Consider the following 23988-nt stretch of genomic DNA (forward strand, 5'->3'; position numbering starts at 1 on the left):
TCAATGGGCTCCTATTGAACTCAAATGGATTTCTGACAGCCATCACACAGAGTACTAAAGGAATTGTCTACCTCTCAGCATCCCACTCTAATCTTGTTTTACTACTAGAAAAATCTCCCCCCTTCACTTTTGCGCATCCTCTTACAATTCCATTTGTTCTCTTTTTTTTTTTTTTTTTTTTTGCCAGTCCTAGGGCTTGGACTCAGGGCCTGAGCACTGTCCCTGGCTTCTTCTTGCTCAAGGCTAGCACTCTGCCACTTGAGCCACAGCGCCACTTCTGGCCATTTTCTGTATATGTGGTGCTGGGGAATCGAACCCAGGGCCTCATGTATACAAGGCAAGCACTCTTGCCACTAGGCCATATCCCCAGCCCCTCCATTTGTTTTCTTTAACAGTGACCCTCCACTTGGTTGCCATGCATAGATACCATCCACACTTCTGTGTCCAAGGCAGACAGAGACACAAAGGCCACTAGTAGCCACTCCTTTTCCACTTGACACTCCAGAGAGGGATAGGGGTAGATAGAAATGATCAGCCTGCTTTAAATCATCTTTCCATGAAGAGTTCACAGAATAACTAGAGAATGGAAGTGGACCCTGACTGATGAATATTCCAATAAGGTGTGATACATTAGCAAAGAGGTCCTATCTGAAGGGTGTGTGTGGAATGAGGAAGTCCAAGAAAACTTGGATGTGGAGAACTTGAAAGATGCCAAGACCAGGCTTGGGAAATACTGGCATTTAGGCTGGGCACAATGGTATATACCTTCAAGGGACCAGGGATCAAGAGGATTGTGGTGTGTTTTTTTCCATTCCTGGGGCTTGAGCTCAAGGCCTGAGCACTGTCCCTGGCTTCTTTTTGCTCAAGGCTAGCACTCTATCACTCTACCACTTGAGCTACAGCACCACTTTCGGCTTTTTCTATATATGTGGTGCTGAGGAATTGAACCCAGGGCTTCATGTATATGAGGTGAGCACTTTACCACTAGGCCATATTCCCAGTCCCGAGGATTCTGATTTTGAGACCAGACTGAGAAAAGAATTACTAGCAAAGTGATCCTAGCTACAGGGAGAGAAGGGGAAGCCAGGAGAGAAGGAAAGAGGGGGAGAGAGAAAGAGGAGTGAGAAGATAAAGGAAGAGAGAATGAGGGAGAAGAGGGAAAGGAGAAAGTGAAAGAAAGACAGGAAGGAAGGAAGGAAGGAAGGAAGGAAGGAAGGAAGGAAGGAAGGAAGGAAGGAAGGAAGGAAGGAAGGATTGAAACTATTTCCTCTTAAATCAGGAACAAAACAAGGATGTCCACTTTCTCTACTCCTTTTCAATATAGTATAGCATTTCTAGCAAGAGCAATAAGACAAGAGAAAGACATAAGGGGATTCAAATAGAGAAGGGAAACAAAATCAAACAAAAATCAAACATGTAGAATACATGATCCTGTATTTAAAGAACCTAGAAACTCCACCCCCAAGCTCCTAGAGTTGATAAATAACTTTGACAAAGTAGCAGAGTATAAAGTTCAATTAACAAAAATCAGTAGCTTTCTGGTACACCAACAAGGAACATATGGAGAGTGAAATCAGGAAAGCAACTCCATTTCCAATTGCCTCATAAAAAATACCTAGGAGTCAATCTAACCAAGGAAGTGAAGGACCTCTACAATAAAAACTATGAAACGCTGAAGATACCAACCATCTGTCCGTTGGTCACAGTAAGATTAGGCAGAACACAAGTGAATGGTATCCACTATACTGAAGTCATACCTGAAAAGTAGGTTGTTCTTTTAGAAAGGTCAAAGTGAAGTGGAACAGGTTGTCAGAATATAGTAGGAACATTGCCAGAGAGCTCCTCTGACCTCTCAGGTGCAGTAGATAAGTACCTTCATATCCTAACATGTCTAAAGCTGTCCTCCCTTCCCAAAGCTGCTTCCTGGTCATGGAAAAAGTGAGGTCTTTGCTAATGATACTCTAAAAATGTTCTCCAAAATAGCAGAGAAAAAAAAAATCACACTCAAAGCTGGGTGCTGGTGTTTCACGCCTATAATCCTGGCTACTCAGGAAACTAAAATCTGAAAATTATGGTTCAAACTCAGTCTGAGTAGGAAAGTCCATGAAACTTTTATCTCTAACCATCAAAAAGCCAGAAATGGAGGTGTAGCTTAAGTGGTAGAGCAAAATAACTAAAGGACAGAGCCCAGGTCCTGAGTTCAAGCCCCCCCACTGGCACAAAAGAATAAATATGGCCTAGTGGTAGAGCATTTCCCTTGCATACATGAAGCCTTGGGTTTGATTCTTCAGCACCACATTTGTAGAAAAAGCCAGAAGTGGCACTGTGGCTCAAGTGGTAGAGTGCTAACCTTGAGCAAAAAGAAGCCAGGGACAGTGCTCAGGCCCTGAGTTCAAGCCCAAGGACTGGCAAAAAAAAAAAAAAGATATAAAGCAATAATTTCCAGAAAAAAAAAATGAGAAGAGAAATGCTAAAAACATAGGAAACTATACAGTATATATACCACAGATATAGTATTAGACTACATATATGCATATTATTATATATTAATATTATATAATATATTAACATGTATAATACATGTATAACACGTATGTAATATATGTGTTATAATTATACTTATAATTATATATTGTATATTCTAAATAAACACATAATAATTACATATGTGGGTTTACATGTGTATATGTGTATATAGTTATATGTGTGTATGTTTATATGTTTTCCTACCAAATCTATTCTCTCAGTTCCACATATATAATGTATTTAACCATTAGCATATATACTTGGTGTGTATATCATTATATTAAAATGCAACATACTAAAAATCCATTTTATTTTTTCACGTAACTGAAATGTAGCAAATTCAGTTTTCACTTAAGAAAAGCCTAGTGCAGAGGCCCTGCCAGGCTGGATGACAGGTAAGACTCAGGCCCCAGGATATTTATCTCTAGATTTCCAGCACCAGTGCCAGGACCTGAAACACAGGAGCTGCTTCATCAAAACTTGCTAAAGCCTATTTGCTGAATTGGTTCTCCACTCCTTTGAAAGCTCACTTCAAGATTCTGTTACACAAGAAGATTCCCTCCTGTGTTAATACACAATTTGATTTGCAAAGCATCTGTTTACTGCAAGTTTTCAAGAACATAGCTGTATTGTATAAAAGTGAAGTTGGAAAATCTTTTCTAATCTTTCAAAGATAATTCATTCATTGAGCAAACACTTGGCTTAGAATAGGAATACTAAGATAAAAGATAATTTGCTGTCCTCCAAAAGTTCTTTGCTTAGAGCAGGCGAATTATTTATTGCAACTATACCATACAATAGCAGAATACAAATCCAGTGTAATGCATGAGCATCTCTGATAGGTACATATGTCCCCTAGATTACAGGGGACTCAGAAAAGAAAATAGGCAGCTACATTTAGTTTGTGATTACCAAAAACCAGGGGAAAAATTGATTCAATGAACATTACAAATAATTTAATGTATCTGAATTCCCTACTATACCTTCCTAGTCAGGGAGGAATAGGTTGAAAATAAAATGTTCTGCAAAGAGGTGAGGAAGGAAAAGAAACATGTGGAAAAGTTGGTTGGGGAATATCTCCTATATTAGAAAAGAGCTTTGTAGTCCATTTTGCATTGCTATCACAAAATGCCTGGTTCTAGTTAACGTATGAAGAAAAAGAGTTACTTGTCTCCTAATTCTTGTGGCTGGACAGTCCAAAAAGCATGGTGCCACCACATGGTTGGGTTGCAACATAGCAGAAAAGCTTAGAAGGGAAACAGCTGCATGCAAAGGGGCATGTGCCCAAGCAAGGATTTTGACTGGGGAGGGGTCAGACTCAGTGTTTCACAGCAATTCTCTCTTAAAGAAAATGAATCTACTCCTGAGACAAGCAACAATCCCTCCACATAGGCAGTCATGACCCTATCACCTCCACCTCTTAAAAGCTCTAGACCATTCTGGGAAGCATGTTTCTTGAACAGGAAATGTTTAGGACACATTTGAACCATAGCTTAACCACAGCAGTGAATATTTGGTTCCTTCCTATATCTTGTTCGCCAAATCATGTCATGGAAATACTGCTGAGGCCCTCAGCCACTACTCACAGCTCTTTAGTGTCTCTTTATTTTATAATCTTGTAGTGACTCTGCTCAAAATGAAACAGTCTGAGTACTGGGCAAACGGGTACAAGAGGGGACATGCCATATCACTCTACAATAGGTTGAAATTTTAGGTGAGAGTAACTATATTCACAATGCTCATTAACTCCCTAAAGATTCCTCTACTGGAAGCACATGATCCCACCCCTCCTTCAAATGGACTTGTACATGAACAACTTAGTCCTCAGAGTGCAAGCCTGAAGGAATTTGGTAGGACACAGAGAGTGTGACCTTTACTAATAGTCCCTCATGGGAGTGCATTTCCCTTTCCCTCACGTAAACTTGGACTGTGATATGCAGGGGAGCTCAAAATTAACTTCTCTAATCTCTCATCAAATGTCTTGTAAACCCCTGCAGTCACCAGTCCTTTCTTCCTTTCTCTGCTATGGGTGTTCTGTCAATTCAAGAGCCTCCTCTCCTGTGCAGAAAGGCTAGGGAAACCTATGAGACAGAGAAATAGAGATATAGATAGCCAGATGTTTTAGTACAGAGGTCAAATACATGTGTATGTCCCTGAACTGTTATATTAGTTTTAAAAAGTCCCTGTGACAAAAGCCTAAGTCATAGACAAGCCAGACTTGGGGTCTCTTGCTGGAATTGCAAACACTGATAACACCCCCAAAAGCCATTAAAGAATCCCTTGTGCAGCTAGGAAGCACATTTGCAGAACAGAAAATTCTTCATTCACCTATTTATCCATTCATTCTTCCAACCAGTAATCATTTACTGAGCACTAAATGCATTCTAACTTGTCACTTACGCTGAAGATAGAAAGAGAAGAGTAAAGTGTTTTCCAGAAATCTAAAGTCAGAAAATGATGATGTTCACCAAGAATTGTACTCATTTCCTTACTTTTATAACTGTAACCCTGTACACATCACTTTTACAATAAAATAAAAAAGACCTTCCAGGACAAACTAATGTAATAATTGCTGAGATAAAAAGTCTTTTGAGAACCATTGTAGTAAGCAAGACTGAAATGCCAACTTCAGAGTCAAGTCACAGCATTATAGAGATTGTAGGGAAAGTGCTGGTAAATAGTAAATGCTCAATAAACAGTAATAGAAATAAGCAGAGGCAGAACAGGATTGAACCAGAACTTGATCTCAGAATTTCCTAATGAAGTGCTTTACCATTGGCATACTTTATTTCCTATCTCCTAACCCTCACCTGGCCAAAGGTACTACCCTCCCAGGCCAACACCTTCTCTCCTACCTTTGAAGTTGAGATTACAACATATGAACTACATTTGAAATAACCAGAAACGTTTCTTGACTTGGTTGTTCTAAGAATTTCTACTTCTTTTAGACTAAATAAATAAGTCAAGATATACTAATTCTTGTTTTAATTAATGTATTTGTTTATTGTCAAAGTGATGTGTGGAGGGGTTACAGTTTCATACGTAGGGCAGTGAGTATATTTCTTGTCCAACTTGTTACCTCCTCCCCCATTTTTCTCCCACCAAATAAACTAATTCTCGACACCTGGATTCAGATAAGGAAATATGCCCAATTGTTAGGCTGGAATACACTGGTTATCAAAAATAGAGCTATTCGTGAACCTGGAAGATATGGCTTCCATTAGATCTAAGCTCCCTCTGGCTCCTAAGTCTGTACCTTCCTACCTTCTTCTGTATCTAGTAGGTACCTCTTTCACTTGACTCTTACATGTTCTGCTACTGCAGAATACATTTTCTCTCAGAGAATGACCTCTCACGCACAGGACTTGTGAGAAATGGCCCTGGCCCCACTGCATTGTCAGGCCCTGGAGGTCTCCTAGCACCCCTCACCAATACAGGTGCTATTGACAGTCCTGGGTGCCCTCCCCCACCCAGCCTCTCTCTGCTCTGCTTGTCAGGCCTTTGTCATGGCCTTTCTACAACTCATCAGCTAAATCTCAGGCCAGCAGACAGTTCTTCTGCCTTGGCCAATTTGAATGCCTGCTGCCTGTGAGATTTCCTGAGACTCTTCAGCTGCCACATTAAAACTGCATGAGAGCCTTCTCAAGAGGCCTAATAATAGCACGTTTCATCTGTGCGCCACTTTATAAACATTAACTGATTAAGCTGCCCTCACTCCCCACAAGCCTTGGGCTTCTGCATAGCAGACTTCATTTTTTATATACTTCAAAGTGCTCCAAGAGAAAATACACACACACACACACACACACACACACACACACACACACACGTGCGCGCGCACACACACACACACCTGGAATCTGAAAGTTCTTATATGGGTATGAATCATCATTAATTCTACTTGAGTGATGGCATGGAAGAGGTGAGGATTTAGGTCCATGTTTATTTTAAGGGAGAGGACCACAGAAGAACTTGGCTCTATGGTCTCAGGCAAGATCGTTGAATTACAACCCAACACCTGTCTTTATAAATAAAACATTATTGAGACACAGGTCATCATGTGTTATCTGTGGCTTCTTTTGCACTGCATCATCCATTGAGTAGTTGTAACAAAGACCAGTGGTCCACAAAAAACAAACCAAAATATTCTTAGTGTCTGGACCAGAAGAAAAGATTGCTAAGTGTTGGTCTAGGAAAGTTAATGTTTGATCTGATCTTGTATGTTTCCTAAGTATGGCTAGACAAATCTCTCTCCTTCACTGGGCCTCAGTGTCTACACCCACAAATAAATGATTTCTAAATCAAGCCAATACTTTGAATTTGTTCTTCCATTGTTCTGTAAGTATTGGCATCTAGGGTGATTATCTTATGATTATAGCTGATTCCTTTGAGAACAGGAACAAAGTTTCATGTGTCTTATGACTCCTCCTAGACAAAACAACCTTGCTGAGCCCAAAAATCTATGGAGTTTTACTGATTTGACTTAAATTTTGTTGCTTATTTTTTAACAGAGAGATCTCTCAGAATGATTTTTTAGAAGTGATAGAAGCAGATGTGTTCTCCAACCTTCCCAAGTTACATGAAATGTAAGTAAGAAATGAGATGAGTTCTCCTGATTATTCTTGGCATTCCTGGTTCTGTTCTGTCCTCAGATCCCAACACTATCATTCTAAAATGTCACAGTCAGCCTAAAAGGCACTGTAATTTGTCCCTGCCTGGTGATCCCAGCTCTAGATCAGAACCTACCCTGGTCCTGCTCACTGCCTCTCAGATTTTTGTTTTATAGATCCAAGAGCATTGTATTGTGTACTTCTTTCTCGTTACTTCATTCTAGATTATGCTACTTGAAAAACCCAAAATAATTCCCACACAACATGGCTGAAGTTGGGAATCCTAATCTAAATGCTATCAAAACCATTATACTTACCATAAAAGCTCCACCAAGATACATAACTATGTAAGATTTTGTTTTCTTATCCATAAAACTGGAATAAAAACCTATGCCTCATAAGATCACTGTAATAAACAAAGGAAAGTATCATTGTAAAGTTAGTAGGGTATCAACTGGCATAGAATACTGAGATTCTAATGATCTTGGATTCCTCTACTATCCCTATCAAATTTAGTTTGTCTTATGGACAGTCCAGTTTGACAAACATGTCAATACAAATATTCACTTCTGTTTTATACTAGTTTGTAATTACCATAAATTAACTCATAGAATCATATACTATCAAGGCCACAATAGACTTTAGATAGTGGCCAAAATTTTTCTAAATATATTCCATGTACAACTAAGAAATGATTAAGTATTCAAAAAATAAAAATAGGCCAGGCATGGTGATACATGCCTACAGTCCAGCTACTAGTAAGGCAGAGATCAGCAGGTTCACATTTTGAGGCCAATCTAGGCAAAAATTTGCAAGACCCCAACTAAAAAACAAACACAGTGTGATAGTATATGTCTATAATCCCAGCTTCACGGAAGGAATACATTGGAAGGCTGCGGTCCAGGATGGCCTAGAAAAAAAGCACAATATTCTCTACGTAAAATAACTAAAGTGAAACGGGATGGTTGCAGGGGTAGAGTACCTGCCTAGCAAACACCAGTCTTTGTGTTCAAACCATAGTACTTCCAAAAAGAAAGAAGAGGAGGATGAGAGGGAGGAAGAGAAGAAGGATGAGAATGAGAGAGAAGAAAAATGATGTAAGGAGGGAGAGAGGGAGGGATGGAGAGTGACAGGGTGGGGGAGAGAGAAGGAGAAGGAGAGGGAGACAGAGAGGGGGAAAGAGAGGGACAGAGGAACAAAAAGTAAAGCATTTTTATGTTTATCAAATAAGGAAACACTGTGCAAGTAAAACACAGTTATGCTTAATATAGGAAAAGATCTCAAGGTTTTTTTACATTGATATAAATCTACTGGAAGGATATCGTATTAAGTATTTCTCAATTGATATTACTGAGAAGGTGTCATTAGGCACAGAGAGGATGTAAGGCTATCTAAAGTCACTCAGCCAAGCCACAACAGACATGATAATAAATCTTAGCTCTTTTGTATCTATTTAAAAAATAAATTATTTCTGTTGGGCACCAGTGGTTCATGCCTATAATCCTAGCTCCTCAAGAGACTTGAGATTTAAAGATCAAGAAAGCTTAGGCAGGAAACTCTACAAAATGCTTATCTCCTATTAACTACCAAAAATAACTGAAAATAGAGCTGTGGTTCAAGTGGTAGAGCTCTAGCCTTGAGAAAAAAAAAAAAAAAACTCAATGACAGCATCTAGACCCTGAGTTTAAGCCCAGGAGTGGCAAAAGAAAAAGAAAAAATTAGTATTCTCCAAGTATTGGTAGAGGACCAATACAAAATATTGTGTGTGTGGAGAGGGTGTTAAAGAGCTGGTTCAGAAGGGACAGCTACCTTGACAGACTTCCCCTCCCTTTGCTTCCTTCCACCCACTGTGTGTTCCACCTCATTCTTCCTCATTGGCATTGCCCTAGTACTCCTTTTCTTTTTATTCGCTGTCTGTTTGACTTCCTCTTGCCCTACTTGGGAAAAGAGATATGACCCTTATCTCAGAACCCACAGGGCTTATCAAAGAAATTAACCAAAGACAGCCACACTTTTGCACATGGTCAGTCAGGCATCTGTTCATGCAGTCCAATGAGCACCAGAGCTAATGGGACAGCTAGTTGATGGAGAGGTGTTCAGCAACACCGACTGTGTTTATGATGACTAATTGTCTGGTACTTGGATCTAGTTAGCTACAACTTACTGCTACATGAAAGCTAATGAAACTGGGAGAAGTCATTAATAAAGACTATTTCTGAAAATATGCATTGATCCAGCAAGACAAGGGAAAGACAAGCTCTGTTGGAAATGTGAACATGTTCACCTCTGGAGTATTGAGGAGGACCCAGCACAGGATTACAAGTCACCCCTTCCCATGAGTGGTGAGGGAGTAGCCTCCATCTGAATGAAGCATGAAAGGGAGTCCCAGGCCTACTCCAGCTACTGTTTGGTGGAATTTTGTAGTTAAAAACAATTTTTGTTTTACTTTGCCATTTGTTTCTCCCATTTTTAGTCCCTCGTCCTTTTTCTTGCCTTCACACACTTCTCTCCTTGCTCTCTTTTATTGGTTTTCATCTACCCTCATATCCTTATGAAAGACAAGTTTTCTATATTGGTTTCATCCTAAACTCAATCTCCTCTGACCGTTTGACTTTGGGGTCAAAGATTCAGCTCTACTCAAGTGAAAATGACTCTGGTGAATGGGTCTCAAGAGATGAGTCTTAAATGCAACAGGGTTAAAAGTTCATTTACACAGTTTAGAAGAGTAAGAGGCATTGCATGCTTGCTTAATTTCTGTTGGATGGATGGATGAATGGGTGGATGGAATAATAGTTTATAGAGGGGCTGGGGGTATGGCCTAGTGGCAAGAGTGCTTGTCTCGTATACATGAGGCCCTGGGTTCAATTCCCTAGCACCACATATACAGAAAAAACGGCCAGAAGTGGTGCTGTGGCTCAAGTGGCAAAGTGGTAGCCTTGAGCAAAAAGAAGCCAGGGACAGTGCTCAGGCCCTGAGTCCAAGCCCCAGTACTGGCCAAAAAAAAAAATAGTTTATAGATATGCTTTGTAAAACATGAGTAATACTATAGTATTCCTTGTAGTTGAGGTCACTTGCATGTATCTTCTTCTTTTACAGTAGAATTGAAAAGGCCAACAACCTGCTGTACATCAACCCTGAGGCCTTCCAGAACCTTCCCAACCTCCGATATCTGTAAGAACTCATACACTTGGCACCTTCTCTATAAAATTGTACAATCTCAGTTGCTACTCTGGGAAAATAATTGCTTGTTGGTTGAAAATTGGGGGTACAGAAATGGAGGTGAAGGTAGGTAGATTTTAGCTTAGCTTAATGAACAAATTCCACTCATTCAATTTCATTTTTTTTATTTGCCAAAACAATAGGTAAAAGGAATGCTACTTGCACTAATGGGACTGTCACACAGACCTCTTACAGAACTCAGACATAATTTCAAGATAATGAGATCTAGCCAAATTTTCTTCTATCATTTAGTTAGTGAACTTAACCTCAGGACATTCTCTCTTATTTGCTTTTGTTCCTAAGTTTTAGTGAACAATAGACATGGCTTGAAACTCAGGGCCTTGCACTTGCACTTGGTTTTCTTGCTCCAGGCTAAGCTCTACCACTTGAGCCACACTTCTATTTCCAACTTTTTTCTTGGTTAAGTAGAGATCAGAATTTCATGGACTTTCCTGCCTGCACTAGCTTTGAACTTTGATCCTCAGATCTCAGCTTCCCAATTAGGGTTACAGGGGTTAAGACACCAATGCCCACCTAGAGACAGTATTTTAGCTCCATCGTTTGAGCCTGTCCTATCAACAAAAACACTGCTTCCCCCACTCAAATGGCTTCAAAATTAGTTGAGGTCATGACAGAGACTTGAGTGTTATGATGATGCTTACAAGATAAGATGTAAGGGTTTGAACTCTGGAGTTAAACTTTCTATTAGCTATTTATCACATGCAAGGCCTTAACCTCTCATCACTTATTTCCTAGAAGAGAATGGAAATAATAATGCATGCCAGGTGCTATTAACAAACTAATGCTGTGTAACTTAACCACTCCCCAAAGATACAGGCTTAGGGCAATAGCTATCCATCATTTCTCACCTGTCTATGAGTTGGTCAGCAGAACATTTCTGCTGATCTGGACTGTATTTGCCTGACTTCAGCTAAGCTCACTCATGCATCCGTAGCTAGTTGGCAGGTCGGGTAGTCTCAATTGGAATGACTCAGTCATTCATTTCTAACAAGCTAGCATAGGCTCACTTTCACTACAATACTGAGGTTCCAAGAAAGGCGAGTTTAAGAGGAAAAGACTCTTCCAAAGGCACCCCGAAATAGCACATTGTCTCTTCTGATGCCTTTTTTTTTTTTTTTTTTGGGCCAGTCCTAGGCCGTGAACTCAGGGCCTGAGCACTGTCCCTGGCTTCTTTTTGCTCAAGGCTAGCACTCTGCCACTTGAGCCACAGCGCCCCTTCTGGCCATTTTCTGTATATGTGGTGCTGAGGAATTGAACCCAGGGCCTCATGTATACGAGGCAAGCACTCTTGCCACCAGGCCATATTCCCAGCCCTTCTGATGCCTTTTATAAGCAAAAAACAGAACAAAACAAAAAAATGGTCACAGAATCAGTCTAGATCCAAGAAGTAGAAAAACAGATGCTACTTCTCCATGAGAGAAGTTCCAGTTCAGGGAATGTGGAAACAGGGATAGGTTTCACCACAGCACTCAATTTGAAACGTATGAAGTGTGCTTTGCAGTGCCTATCATCATAGATACCCAGTAAACATAAGATACTAAAGCTATTATGTATTTCTCCCTAAATATTTGAGTAAGAATGAGTGAGCATAAGCAAGTGTCTAGTGTCACTGGGACAATAATCCCAATAATCCCAAAGGACTCAGGTCTCATATTTGTAATTTCCCCTTTAAATGTAATTAAAATCCTAACAATCCTGTCTCTAAATAAAATTACAGTGAGGACTAGGGCTTCAGTATATGAATAGAGGGAGAGGGTAGAACACCTCTGGCCCTAGTACAGTTCCTTCCCTGTTATTTGTGTCAGAGCACCAGTCCTATGCTCTGTGATTCAGCAGTCAGGTAGAGGCAGACAGCAACAATTTCATATATTCTATGGGATAATGAACTATTTCCTTCAAAGCAAAGGGAATACACAAAATAAATGAAAGAATCCAGTGGGGAGCAATAGAGCTGAGTTGTTGGCTTTTCCTTCTTTCCTCTATTTTTTTCTTAAACAGGATAAATGTTTGGCAGCCAAGCCACTCATGTAGGAGATTATGAGGGGCAGAAGCAGTTGCTTTTTGACTTGAGCATCCTAATGACTGCTCACACATACATAGAAATGTTCTAAAGTTCACTATGCTGATGCCATTTCATGCCACACATTTGACGGCACAGAATTCAGGATAACTAGAAATCAGCGCTCTTCATCAATGTCTTCATGCCTCACTGAGGAACTTCAAGTGGTTAGCAAAAAAAGAAAAAAGAAAAGAAAAACTCATGAATAAAGAAATCTTCTTTAACTAGGATATGCATCAAAAGCTTCATCTGGGTAGATTTTTCAAGTCAATATTGTATCTGTAGGCAATATTTCTCCCTTTATTGCTCTGCCTTCTCAGAGTTGACCTTTTGTGTATGAAGATTATCTATTGATCTGTAAATAAGGTTTATGCAACACTCTTTTGCCTGTGTATGCTGTCAGTGTAATTCTCAGGCAGCTGGGGTTGCGCTTTGCTACTCAATAAACCATAATTCCATTTTAGTAAACAAGTCACACAGCTGTGTGGACCCCACCCACAGAAAATTGTCTTGCATTCAGATGTGGGCCATTAGTCTTCCTTACGATGCCTGCTAATGGCTGCCAGACCATCTGCTTTCTTCAGTTGGGGACAATTCTAGAAGATTCTTTTACTGGGACTCTCCTCAGCAATCCAGGTTATTCCTTAAGTCCCTCTCTCTCATTTCTAACTTTCTCCTTCATTTGGTGAAATAATGCAAGTAGCTTTTCTGACTGGTTATGAAAGCTAAATCATCCAGCTGCCAGTGACTCATGGCTACTCAGGAGGCTGAGATCTGAGGTCAGCCCAAGCAAGCAAGAAAGAAATGAGTCTCTAATCTCCAATTAGCCACCAAAAAGCGAGAAGGGGAGCTGTGGATCAATTGGTAGAGTGATTTAACTTTGAACAAAAAGCTGAGACAGGGCCCAGGTCTTGAGTTCAAGCCTCAGGACTAGCACCAAAAAAAAAATGTGCTAAAGCATTTGTTGGGGCAGGACTCTCGGGACAGCTCAGGTATCAGAGACACACAAAGACTCCACTGTCACCTGTCTGAGCTTAGGTCACAGTTTTGTCCCTTGTTAGCTACACAATCTCAAGTAATTTCTTTTGCTTCTCCAAGACTCCATTTACCTTTTTTTTTTTTTTTTTTGCCAGTCCTGGGCCTTGGACTCAGGGCCTGAGCACTGTCCCTGGCTTCTTCCTGCTCAAGGCTAGCACTCTGCCACTTGAGCCACAGCGCCGCTTCTGGCCGTTTTCTGTATATGTGGTGCTGGGGAATCGAACCTAGGGCCTCATGTATCTGAGGCAGGCACTCTTGCCACTAGGCTATATCCCCAGCCCTCCATTTACCTTTTTATAACCTAAGCATGTTAACAGCATGTTTTATAATGTAGGAATACTAATATAACTTAGAAACCTCACCACAAATATTAGCAATTCTTATGAAATCCCTGGCCTTATCATTTACTAGCTGAGGCACTCATACTAAAGACTTCATCTCTTTGTGTCTCAGTTCTCTCCTCTAAAAATGTAATTCTTTTTAAAACTTAATTTTATTGTCAAGGTGATGTACAGGGGGGTTACAATTACATACATAAAATAGTGAGTACATTCCTTGTCACACTTGTTACCCCCTCCCTCATTTCCCTCCCACCTTCCCTACGCCCCAGTTGTCCCCTCGTCCTGAGTTGTACAGTTAATTTCCAACCTATTGCCTTGTATCACTATTGCATTGGTTCACCCTCTATCCTTTGTCTCACCATCAAAATATAATTCTAATGCCTTCCTTTTAAGACTGGCATAAGGATTAGATAAGATAGTGATTCTAAATCTTCTTATATATTCAGAGCACAATAATGTTTCTGGTGTATGATCATGACCATGTGATGATGGTGGTGATAGTGTTTTTTCCAATTTATAAGACTTGTTGTTATTCTTGTTTTGATTTTCTATAGTCTATACAGTCAATAACATATAGTCTAGACTGGCTGGTCTACAACTTGCTATGTAGTCCAGAATGACCTCACACTTGTGACCTTCCAGCCTCTAGGGTGCTAGGATTACTGGTATACACCACCATGCCCAACTAATATTTCTAAGATTTTGAAGGCCACTTTAACTCCTTCTTTTAGACAGAATTCACCAACCAGTATTCAAACATGGAAAGACATCATTTGTGTTTCTCAAGGGACCAAGGTATTCATGCTTACGTATTCAAATATAACTAGAAAGGCCCTTCCAATAAGCAAAACTATATCACCTTGTAGAGTCTTTTTATTTTTTTACTTTATAGAGTCTTAACCCTTCTTTTTTGGTTGGTCATGCAGCTTGAATTCAGGGCCTGGGTACTGTCCCTGAGTTCTTCAGCTCAATGTAGTGCTCTACCACTTTGAGTCACAGCACCACTTCTAGTTTTTGGTGGTTAATTGGAAATAAGAGTCTCGTGGACTTTCCTGCCCAGGCTGTCTTTGACCCACAATCCTCAGATCTCAGCCTCCTGAGTAGCTAGGATCACAGGTGTGAGCCACCAGCATTCAGCTTTAACTCTTCTTTTTAATATCAATTTTAAATACAATACAACTAGTCTACAACTCCCTTGCCACCCTTATCCAGTTTAATTCTAGTTCTTTACAAGATCAGCTAGTTGGATAATTCTTCCTATCTATATATTGATTGGTAGTTTAATGCTTTTTTTAAAATCGTACTTTTTTGCATTTAAACTTCCCAACAATCCATAGCACAGACAGAGCACTGTTGACATTTTATAGAAAAGTAAACTAACGATTATGGGACTCTCCTGACAAAAACATGCAATGTCCTTACAGAAAAGTGCTCATTTCTGCTTGCCTGTCTGTGATCACTGGATAAAACCATACTGATGCTCATTTTTAGAAACTACCACAGCTACTCACATAGAAGAAATGACTGGTACTTCTCAATTTATGCCTCATCATTTCGATGTGAATTGCCTGAACAGTAAGAACTCATTCAGACAAGCATTCAAAAGTCATTTATTGAAGACATAACTCCTAGACTTCCTTGTGAATATTGTGTGTCCAAATATGATAAGACAGTTAACACCTCTGCCTTCATAGAGCTGATATTCTAATCAGAAAGATAACTGATACTGAATGATTTCAGGTGTGTCGGGGGGGTGGTATTCTATCAAGAAAAACATAGCAAGGAATATATATGGAAAGTAAAGTTTTAGGAAGTGTGCTTGAGAAAGGATGAAATAAAAAGTCCAGTTCCTTCCTTGAATACCTCTCATCTCAAGGAGCTTAGCCTTTGGGGAAGAAAAGACTTCTTTCAATTAATCCCTAAAAATAACACATCTGAAGAGCTGTGTCACAGAGCTGTGTGTCAAGGAGGGGAGGATTATATAGTGCCATGGATGAGCCAGAAAAAAAAAGAAGTTCTTGGAGCAGAGTAACAGATGACTTAGAAAAATAGGAGAACAGGAGAATGGAGCATAAACTTCCTGTGGGGGGACTAAATGGATAGACTGTAACAGGATCATAGAGTATGGTGAGGGTGGAGATAAACTAAATCCCAACTTAAAAAGAGAGTACACATTGCCAGAAAAGCTGCCTAGATTTGTTCATTTGTTTGCTTGCTTTTTGCCACTCCTGGGGCTTTGACTCAGGGCCTGAGCACTGTCCCTGGCTTCCTTTTGTTCAAGGCTAGCACTCTACCACTTGAGCCACAGCACCACTCCCAGCTTTTTCTGCTTATGTGGTACTGAGAAATCGAACCCAGGGCTTCATACACACAAGGCAAGCACTCTACCACTATGCCATATTCCCAGCCCTGGCTGCCTAGATTTGGATGGGTAGAGTTGGAGAAGATTAGAGGGAAGCTTAATGTGAGGGAGTTTAGGTCTATCCCAGTAGGAAAGAATAAACTATAAGAGAGTTTTGGACAATAGATTAAGTGATGGAGATAATTTGTAGATTGACCAGTAGTAGACTATACTCTAGAGATACCTGCTAGTGGAAAATTGGTATAATCCAAGAACAGAAAGGCAAAGTACAATAAGTAAGAGAAAATAAAGCATTAGCAACAAATCATTTACCTTTGAGAGACACATAGGTCCAACTGACTGCAGTGGTTTTGGCTCACTCACCTCTAGGTACTCCCAAGACATTGCCCTCTCTATCCCTGCCCTCAAAATCCTCCCCTAAGTACTTCCCACACAGTCATCCTGTCAACAGCACTTATCAAGCATTCAGTCATCAGTCACTGTCGACCTATCTTTCTGAGATAACCCACTTTCACCTCTGAAAGTGCCTTTTTGTATAAACTTCACCATTCTTATTAAGCATTGCTATAAAATAACTCAGTCATCTTACATAATGCTGTAAGAAGAAATTATTATTGGGAAGAAATTAGTAGCCATCTCCCAGGCTGTCAGTGTTGTAAGTATCTAGGGATGTTGCTATGACAACAGGGCTGTTTGGGCACAATGGAGATTACACAATTGCTTTTTTTTTATCAGTAACCTGTCAGGCAGATCCAACTTTATCTACCATTGTCAACGCCTGGAAAATGTGACCAGATATTCCTTCTGGAACACTGATTTCAAGGTGAGATTTCAGTCCGAGCATGTTAGCTCTCAGAGGTCAAAGACCTCTTAATCATAAAGATGGCAACATTTTCCTGTTGCTAACATTTTCTCCGTTCATTATTTTTTTTCTCCATAAGAAGTTCAAGTCCTTTCCATCAGCAAGGCAATCATTTAATTCAATAATTTGTATCAATATGTTGAAGTGCTGATAGTATTCTTTCCAGAGGAATTTGCATTTTTAAAAGAGAAACTTGGATATAATAATGCTAAACTCACAGTTGATAATGACTCCCAGATAAACAAGCATCTAAAGAAAGAAATAACCTATGGGGATCCACTCAAATAGCACATAGTTTACCATCTCTTCTACCCATCTGCAAATTCTCTGCTGGTTACTTTCTCAAGATACACCTTTTTTATGAGGTTGCTATATCCTCACCTCATTAATTTTGAAATAAGACCAGTCTGTACCTCATTAACAAAAATCAGATACTAGAGTAAGTCCAGAAATGGCTCAGTGAACAAGTCTCAGATTAGCTGATTCAAGCTCAACCTTGACTTCTCCCTCATTGCTAGCACTATACTCCCCACCCCCCACTCCCAGACAATGTTATGCTACCCCAATTAAGTTTCTCCATTTGCCAAAATTAAAATAATAAAATATATTCAAGAGGCTATTCACAGGAGGAAAATGACCCCTCTACCTCTTGCAGCCTTCAAGTGTTTGGTTTCTGAAGTGTGATCTTCATGAATCTAAGGTTTGTCAGTACCCTGGCCTATCCTGAGTCCAATAAATTCAGGCCCGCTCTGCAGGGCCTTGGATGGAAGAAGTCTCTGTAACAAAAGAAAACCTAACATCTTCAGGTTGCTTCACTTCCTACAGGATCCTTCTTGCTCCTTCTTGCTCCGGGTCAGCAGCCCCTTTAAATGCCAGATCCTGAAGGGACATTAAGAAACTTAAACTAGCCAGGCACCAGAGGCTCATGTTTATCATCCTAGCAACTCAGAAGGCTGAGACCTAAGGAGCATGATTCAAATCTAGCTTGGGCAGGAAAGTTTGTTAGATTCTTATCTCCAATTAGCCACCAAAAATAAAAGCTGGGTCAAGGGGAGTGGGGTAGACAAATAAAGAGAGGAAGGGGAGAAGATTGCAGTCATAATATTCAATGCAGATCCTGACACTAGGAAAATTAAAGGGAAGGATTGGGTTGGGGCAGATGGAGAACAATGAAGAGGATGAATTGATCAAGATGTACTGCATTCATAAACTGAGTTGTTGATGGTAACTCTTTCATACAACTACGTAAAGATAGTAAAAATATAATCAAAAAAGAAAAGAAAAGCTGGAGCTAGAGCTTTGGCTCCACTTGTTGAGTGCTAGCTATGAGTGCAAAAATTGAAGGATGGAGTCTAAGCTCTGAGTTCAAGCCCCCATATTGGCAGAGGGAAAGAAAAGAAAAGAAAGAGAGAGAGAGAGAGAGAGAGAGAAAGAAAGAAAGAAAGAAAGAAAGAAAGAAAGAAAGAAAGAAAGAAAGAAAGAAAGAAAGAAAGGAAGAAAGAAAAAGAAAGAAAGAAAGAAAGAAAGAAAGAAAGAAAGAAAGAAAGAAAGAAAGAAAGAGAGGGAGAGGGAGGGAGGGAAGGAGGGAGGGAGGGAGAGAAAGAGGAAGAGAGAAAGGAAGGAGAAAAAAGAGAGGAAGGAAGGAGGGAGGGAGGCAAGGAAGGGAGGAAGGGAGGGAGGGAGAGGGGAAGGAAGGAAGGAAGGAAGGAAGGAAGGAAGGAAGGAAGGAAGGAAGGAAGGAAGGAAGGAAGGAAGGAAGGAAAGAAGAAAGGAAGGAAGGAAGCTAGTCTGGGAGGAATGAGGGACTAATCCTGAGCAGGCCTTCCTCAGGCACAGGTAAAATGAGAGACAGTTCAAACAACGTGAAAAGGTATTGGTCAAAACCCCATCCGGAAATAAACTGTGGTCTCTTATCCCAACACTGCAATCTCCACACTGGGAGGTTTAAAGATAATCTCTGTCCTTCTAAATCCTTGTACACTTGTGGTTGTGCCTGGGGGTAAAAACATGTTAAGATCCACCATTCTGCCCAGTGCCAGTGTCTCACACTACCCAGGAGACTACTCAGAAGGCTGAGCTTGATGATTATGATTCAAAGCCAGCACAAGTTCAAAGTCCATGTGACTCTTATCACCAATTAACTAATAGAAAGCCAGAAGTGGAGCTGTGGCTCAAATGGTAGAGCCACCCTTGAGCAAAAAACTAAGGGACAACACCCAGGTGCAGAGCTCAAGCCTCAGTACCTACAGAAATAAATAATTAACTAAACCACCATCTCCATAGGGGTGGGCCAGAGGAGGCTGTAACAAACAAGGGTAAACAAAATAAAGAGAAGAAGGTAAGTATACACATGTGAATTCCTTCTCTCCTTCCTCTCCCATGCAATTTCCTAGGTAACTAGTGCTGAGGAAAATTTGATCCTCACTCTGGAGTAGTGCAGAAAAGGAAAGAAGAAAGAAAAAGAAATGAAGGGAGGGAGGAAAGGAAGGAGGGAAGGAAGGAAGTAGGGAGGTTCATTTTCTCTTTTAGATCAATTCAGCCATGACCTAGAATACCTCCACCTGGTTCTCACCTCACTATAATACTGATTGAGGGAGACCAATTTTCACCTAGTTTGTCTACCTTATCTTTTTGAGAGTGTGTGCCCTTGGCCATGAACTGTACCAGCTATTCTGTAGCCAAGTGTCTCAGTTGCTTCCAAAACCTTGACTGCTGATCTTGACTGCCTATCTGTCCTTCTCAGGGAGAAATGAACCCCAGGATCTCATTTGTCAGCAGGTCAGCTGACTCGGGCCAAAAAGTAACAAATTGGCAGATTTTGCCCTTAGCATTTTTCCACCAGCATCCTATCTGCAGAGTCAAGGTCTGCACACAGTAGGCCCTTAAGGAGAATACACGCCTGGCATGGAAACTTTCTGTTTGGGTAGTGAGCAGGGAGCAGCTGCTGTTTTTAGAGAAATATCTTGGGGCTTTGCAGAGTGTGAATGCTTAAGTGGCAAATGCTGCTAGGAAGAATATTTCCATCTTCAGCAGACATCATAAAAATGTTCTGCTGCATTTTAATCATGAATTCACCCCTATACCTCCCCTTCCCCCCCAGTGATTCAACCCCACAACTAATTCCTAGTTCAAGACACAAAGCTTGCCTCCCTCCTCCCTGCTGGGGGTGTGAAGATAGCAGGGCTGGGAAGAGAGAGCAGATGGTTATGGGGGTTCTGCTAGGAAAGCCAGGAGGCAGCCTCCCTCCCAGAGTGCCTCTGGCACCACCTCCCTGCAAGGTCCAGAACACCTTCAGGACACAGACTCAGCCAGACACTTAGGAAAAGCCCTGCTCTTTATAGGAGTTTTGTGGTCCTGCTTATAAGTGAAAGCATAGGTATTGGCCAAACCAGAGGACCATGAGGCGATAATCACAGGCAGGAGAAGAAGGTTCATAAGGAGGTTTATTAGTGGGGCCATAGTTCCCACGGGAGAGGGAGCTACATGGCATATGCACCTAATCCAGGTGGCAGCTTCTCTCTCTGGGGGTAAAGGAGAAGTGGGTAGGTAGTGAGTAGGGGAGGCTCATTAGGTATGGGTGGATCTGGGGGCTAGTGGGAGGAGCTGAGGCTAGGGAAATGCTAACATTCCCCCATTTGTTGTTTATTAATAACAGAGGAAGGGTACCAGGCCGGGAGTATGGGCAGAGGTTGTCTCTTCTGGAGCTACTACCTGCTGTAAAGGGACTAAGTAGTCAGGGGTCCCTGATTTGTCATTTGGCCTGGTACCGTCCAGTTTGGTTGGTAAAAGTCCTCATCATTTCCACAAGAATGGCTAATAGGGCCAATGGGTGTCATGGTCTCCTCTGGCTACCTTCTGCAGCTTGGGCACATCAAGGAGTCCCTGGGCCTGGGGTCTTCAGGGTCCAGATCTGTGCTGGGCACAGCAGTGTAGTAAGAGGATGGCCTTGAACTGCAAGTTCCCAGGTGGTGACCTGGGTGAGGGATGTTATCCTGTTAAAAGAGACTTTTGAAAAGGTCAGGCAAAAGGCTGACAAGTTCACAGGACCAGTTAACATGAACAACATGGGAGAACACACCCTGAGCACAAGCCAGAAAAGTTCCATTTGGAACATAAACCCAATTGTGGCCCATTACAAGGAAGGAGGAATAACTGGACTGGGGGCAGGAAGGAAGTATTTAGGGATAGTGGACTGGTTGTGAGTAACCAGTCAGAAGCTAATATATATACATATACACACACAAATAGCAAGTAACAAAGGCAAGAATGCAAGTTTCTGTCCAGATGGAAAATGGGCAGGTATGGACATTAGATGGGTAAACAACTATTCCTCTTGATCTCCTGGCTCTGATTAATTTTGAAAGGGCAAGTTTAAATTGACTCCACTTCAGATGAGACTTCATCTCCTCTTACTCTTCTCCATGGTTCCTTGTTGTCAGGATTGACCTCCTCCTGAAGGTCTTGGTGCTCATTGCTTGGATCTGAGTTGGCATTCAAGGGGTTTGAACTCAAGGCCTGGGCACTGTCCCTGAGCACTTCTGCTTGAGGCTAGTGCTCTACCACTTGAGCCAAGGTGTTGCTTTCAGCATTTGGCTGGTTGTCAGCACCAAGCTTCCAGTCTGGCTCTTTGCTGGTTAGTTGGGCGATGGAGTTTTAGAGGGATTTTTTTTTTCTCTGCCCAGGCTGGCTTCGAACTGCAATCCAAGGAGTCTTAGTCATAAAAGCCCTTTTTATTTCCAATTAAAGCAACAGGAGAACAATAGGAGTAGAGCTTACCTGTAACTTGTTGAGAATTGACCAACAAGTACTTGCCAGAGTTCTGATGTAACACTTAGAGAACAGCAGACTGAATGAGATCCATGTGCCATCAAATCAAATCATATCATTTAACCTTACTGGCAGATGGAAGAGAGCACAAATGAATAACAATTAAGAGGGCAAAGGGTCAGGACAATGCAAAAGTCTCAGCTTCAGCAGATCCGAAGTGGCTGTGTCTTCCATCCTGGATCAGCAGGCTTCATTATTCATGTGTGATGGAGGCAGGCAGGAGAGATGGGTTGGATCTGGGCAAGGCTGCAGTGGCATCTCTCTGAATCTGGATAGATTGTCAAACCTCCTGCTGGATTGCCTGCAAAATTCTACACAGACTGGTTAAAGACATTTACTATGGCTTTTGTAGGCTGGTCCCTACTGATTTAAGCAAGGTGACAACTTTAAAAGATTTTAGAAGGCTTGGGCCTTTAACCATCTTCCTAGTCACAAAATCCACACAGACCAAAGGCCAACCAAGTCTGCAGTCTGCAGCAGCCATGACAGTTTCTGAGACATGGAGGGAGAAAACACCAATGCTACCCCGATGCAATTCTGTGGCCACTAAACACAACTCTGATGTTTTTAACCTTGGAGTAAGTCTCGGTTGCAACTCTGTCATCATAGGCCTGCTATAAACCCAACTCTAACCTTGGGGGTGGGGGGGCGGCGGGGTCCAGAGCCAGGGCAGGAGCACTCTGGGCCTGTCAAAATCTTCACAGGAAGATCACCAGTGACTCCTAGATTCCCTGAGCAGTTTTTCAAGAGAGAAAGAGAATAAGGAATCACTAGCAGTGAAGCCAGGCAGTTTGGGAGCAGACTGTGGAGGCAGCTTCCTGGAGCCACAGACTGCCACAGTCCACACGGCTAGCACACATGGCCACAGTCCATGCAGCTAGCATACGTGTCAACCTGCATCCTATAAAGCAAAATATTAATCCTGGGTCAGAAAAGTTGAGGTTAGCAGCCACACTCATTCCAAAATGACTCTGGTCCCTTGATTTTAAAGAGTTTATGAGAGCATAGGAGAGAAAAAAATGGAGAAGCAAAATCTTAGTCTATACCAAAGAATTGTCAGGATCAGATGTACACTTGACTCTTAGCATAGATGGACATAAGGAATAACACACTGGTTCTACATCATTGTACTTATACCACATGCTGTATATTTGAACTTTTTGGGGTTTTTCTTGCACCCAAACATGATCAATTTGGGTTTAAAACCTGGGTTTTTTTTATTCTTTGGGCTTGGAGTCTGGTGATAAGAGTCAGGATTGCCTCCAGGCTGTTCACTGTGACTCCACCCACAGGCTGCAAAGACCAGTTTAACACAAGAATTAAAGTAAGTTAAAATAGTAGTCAAAAGCAAGTAATTTTGAAACCATGATGCCAGATTTTACATGTTTTACCAACACAGACAGACAGACAAACAGACACTTGTGCACAAGATTTGAGGAGCGCTTAGAATTATTTTTTTAAATTGGCCATGTAAGTTTTCTGGAATTCCAGTGGCAAAATTATATTATTTTGCCCATATTTTAGAACCATGTGGTCAGTTAGAAAACAAAAAAACTTTTCCTAGGAAACAAAAATTTTCAGATTATCAGGCGAGGAAAGGAAGAAGCCACATTTTGAGAAACCAGTTTAGTATTTGAATTGCAAGGCACATTTGAATTGCAAGATGGAGTTGCCCACCCCACCCCCCAGGGCCAAGTCCCAGCCCTTGAGGGATTTTGCATGCCCCTTACCTGGGGGATGGGTGGAACCAAGATGGAACCAAGATGGCGCTTGCTAAAACCAATTCTATTGTCCACCATGTGGTCATTGCTAGAGAAAACAGGATTTAGCCAGAAACAAGCAGAACTTAACCGAATCTCCAAGCTTAACAAACATCAATCAATGCAGATGTTAAACAGATATTGGTACCTTTGGAAGCTGGTACCAGTCCATCACAGGCAGGCAGGCAGAGCTTAGAGAGAGACAGAGAGAGACAGAGAGAGAGAGAGAGAACTCCATCTGCCCGAGCGCAAATTGAAGTTATGTAAATCCAAATTTGTAAGATTATGAGCAGCTTTAGACTGTTCCCCACTTGATGAGTGACCAGCGGAGCTGAACTAGAGAAAATCCAAGCTCCCGGGTAA

At 41.3% G+C, this 23988-nt stretch overlaps 1 protein-coding gene across 1 annotated transcript in view; it reads left to right on the forward strand.

Moving 5' to 3' along the window:
- The window catches only part of Fshr (follicle stimulating hormone receptor), a 163247-nt gene that overhangs the window by 101966 nt on the left and 37293 nt on the right, over positions 1-23988 (forward strand). Inside the window, exons 3-4 of the mRNA XM_048353582.1 lie at positions 7038-7112; positions 10233-10307. Of these exons, the coding sequence (XP_048209539.1) occupies positions 7038-7112; positions 10233-10307 (150 nt within the window). The remainder of the gene's footprint in view (positions 1-7037; positions 7113-10232; positions 10308-23988) is intronic.

This window comes from Perognathus longimembris, chromosome 8 (genome assembly GCF_023159225.1).
Source record: "Perognathus longimembris pacificus isolate PPM17 chromosome 8, ASM2315922v1, whole genome shotgun sequence".
Classification (NCBI taxonomy): domain Eukaryota; kingdom Metazoa; phylum Chordata; class Mammalia; order Rodentia; family Heteromyidae; genus Perognathus; species Perognathus longimembris.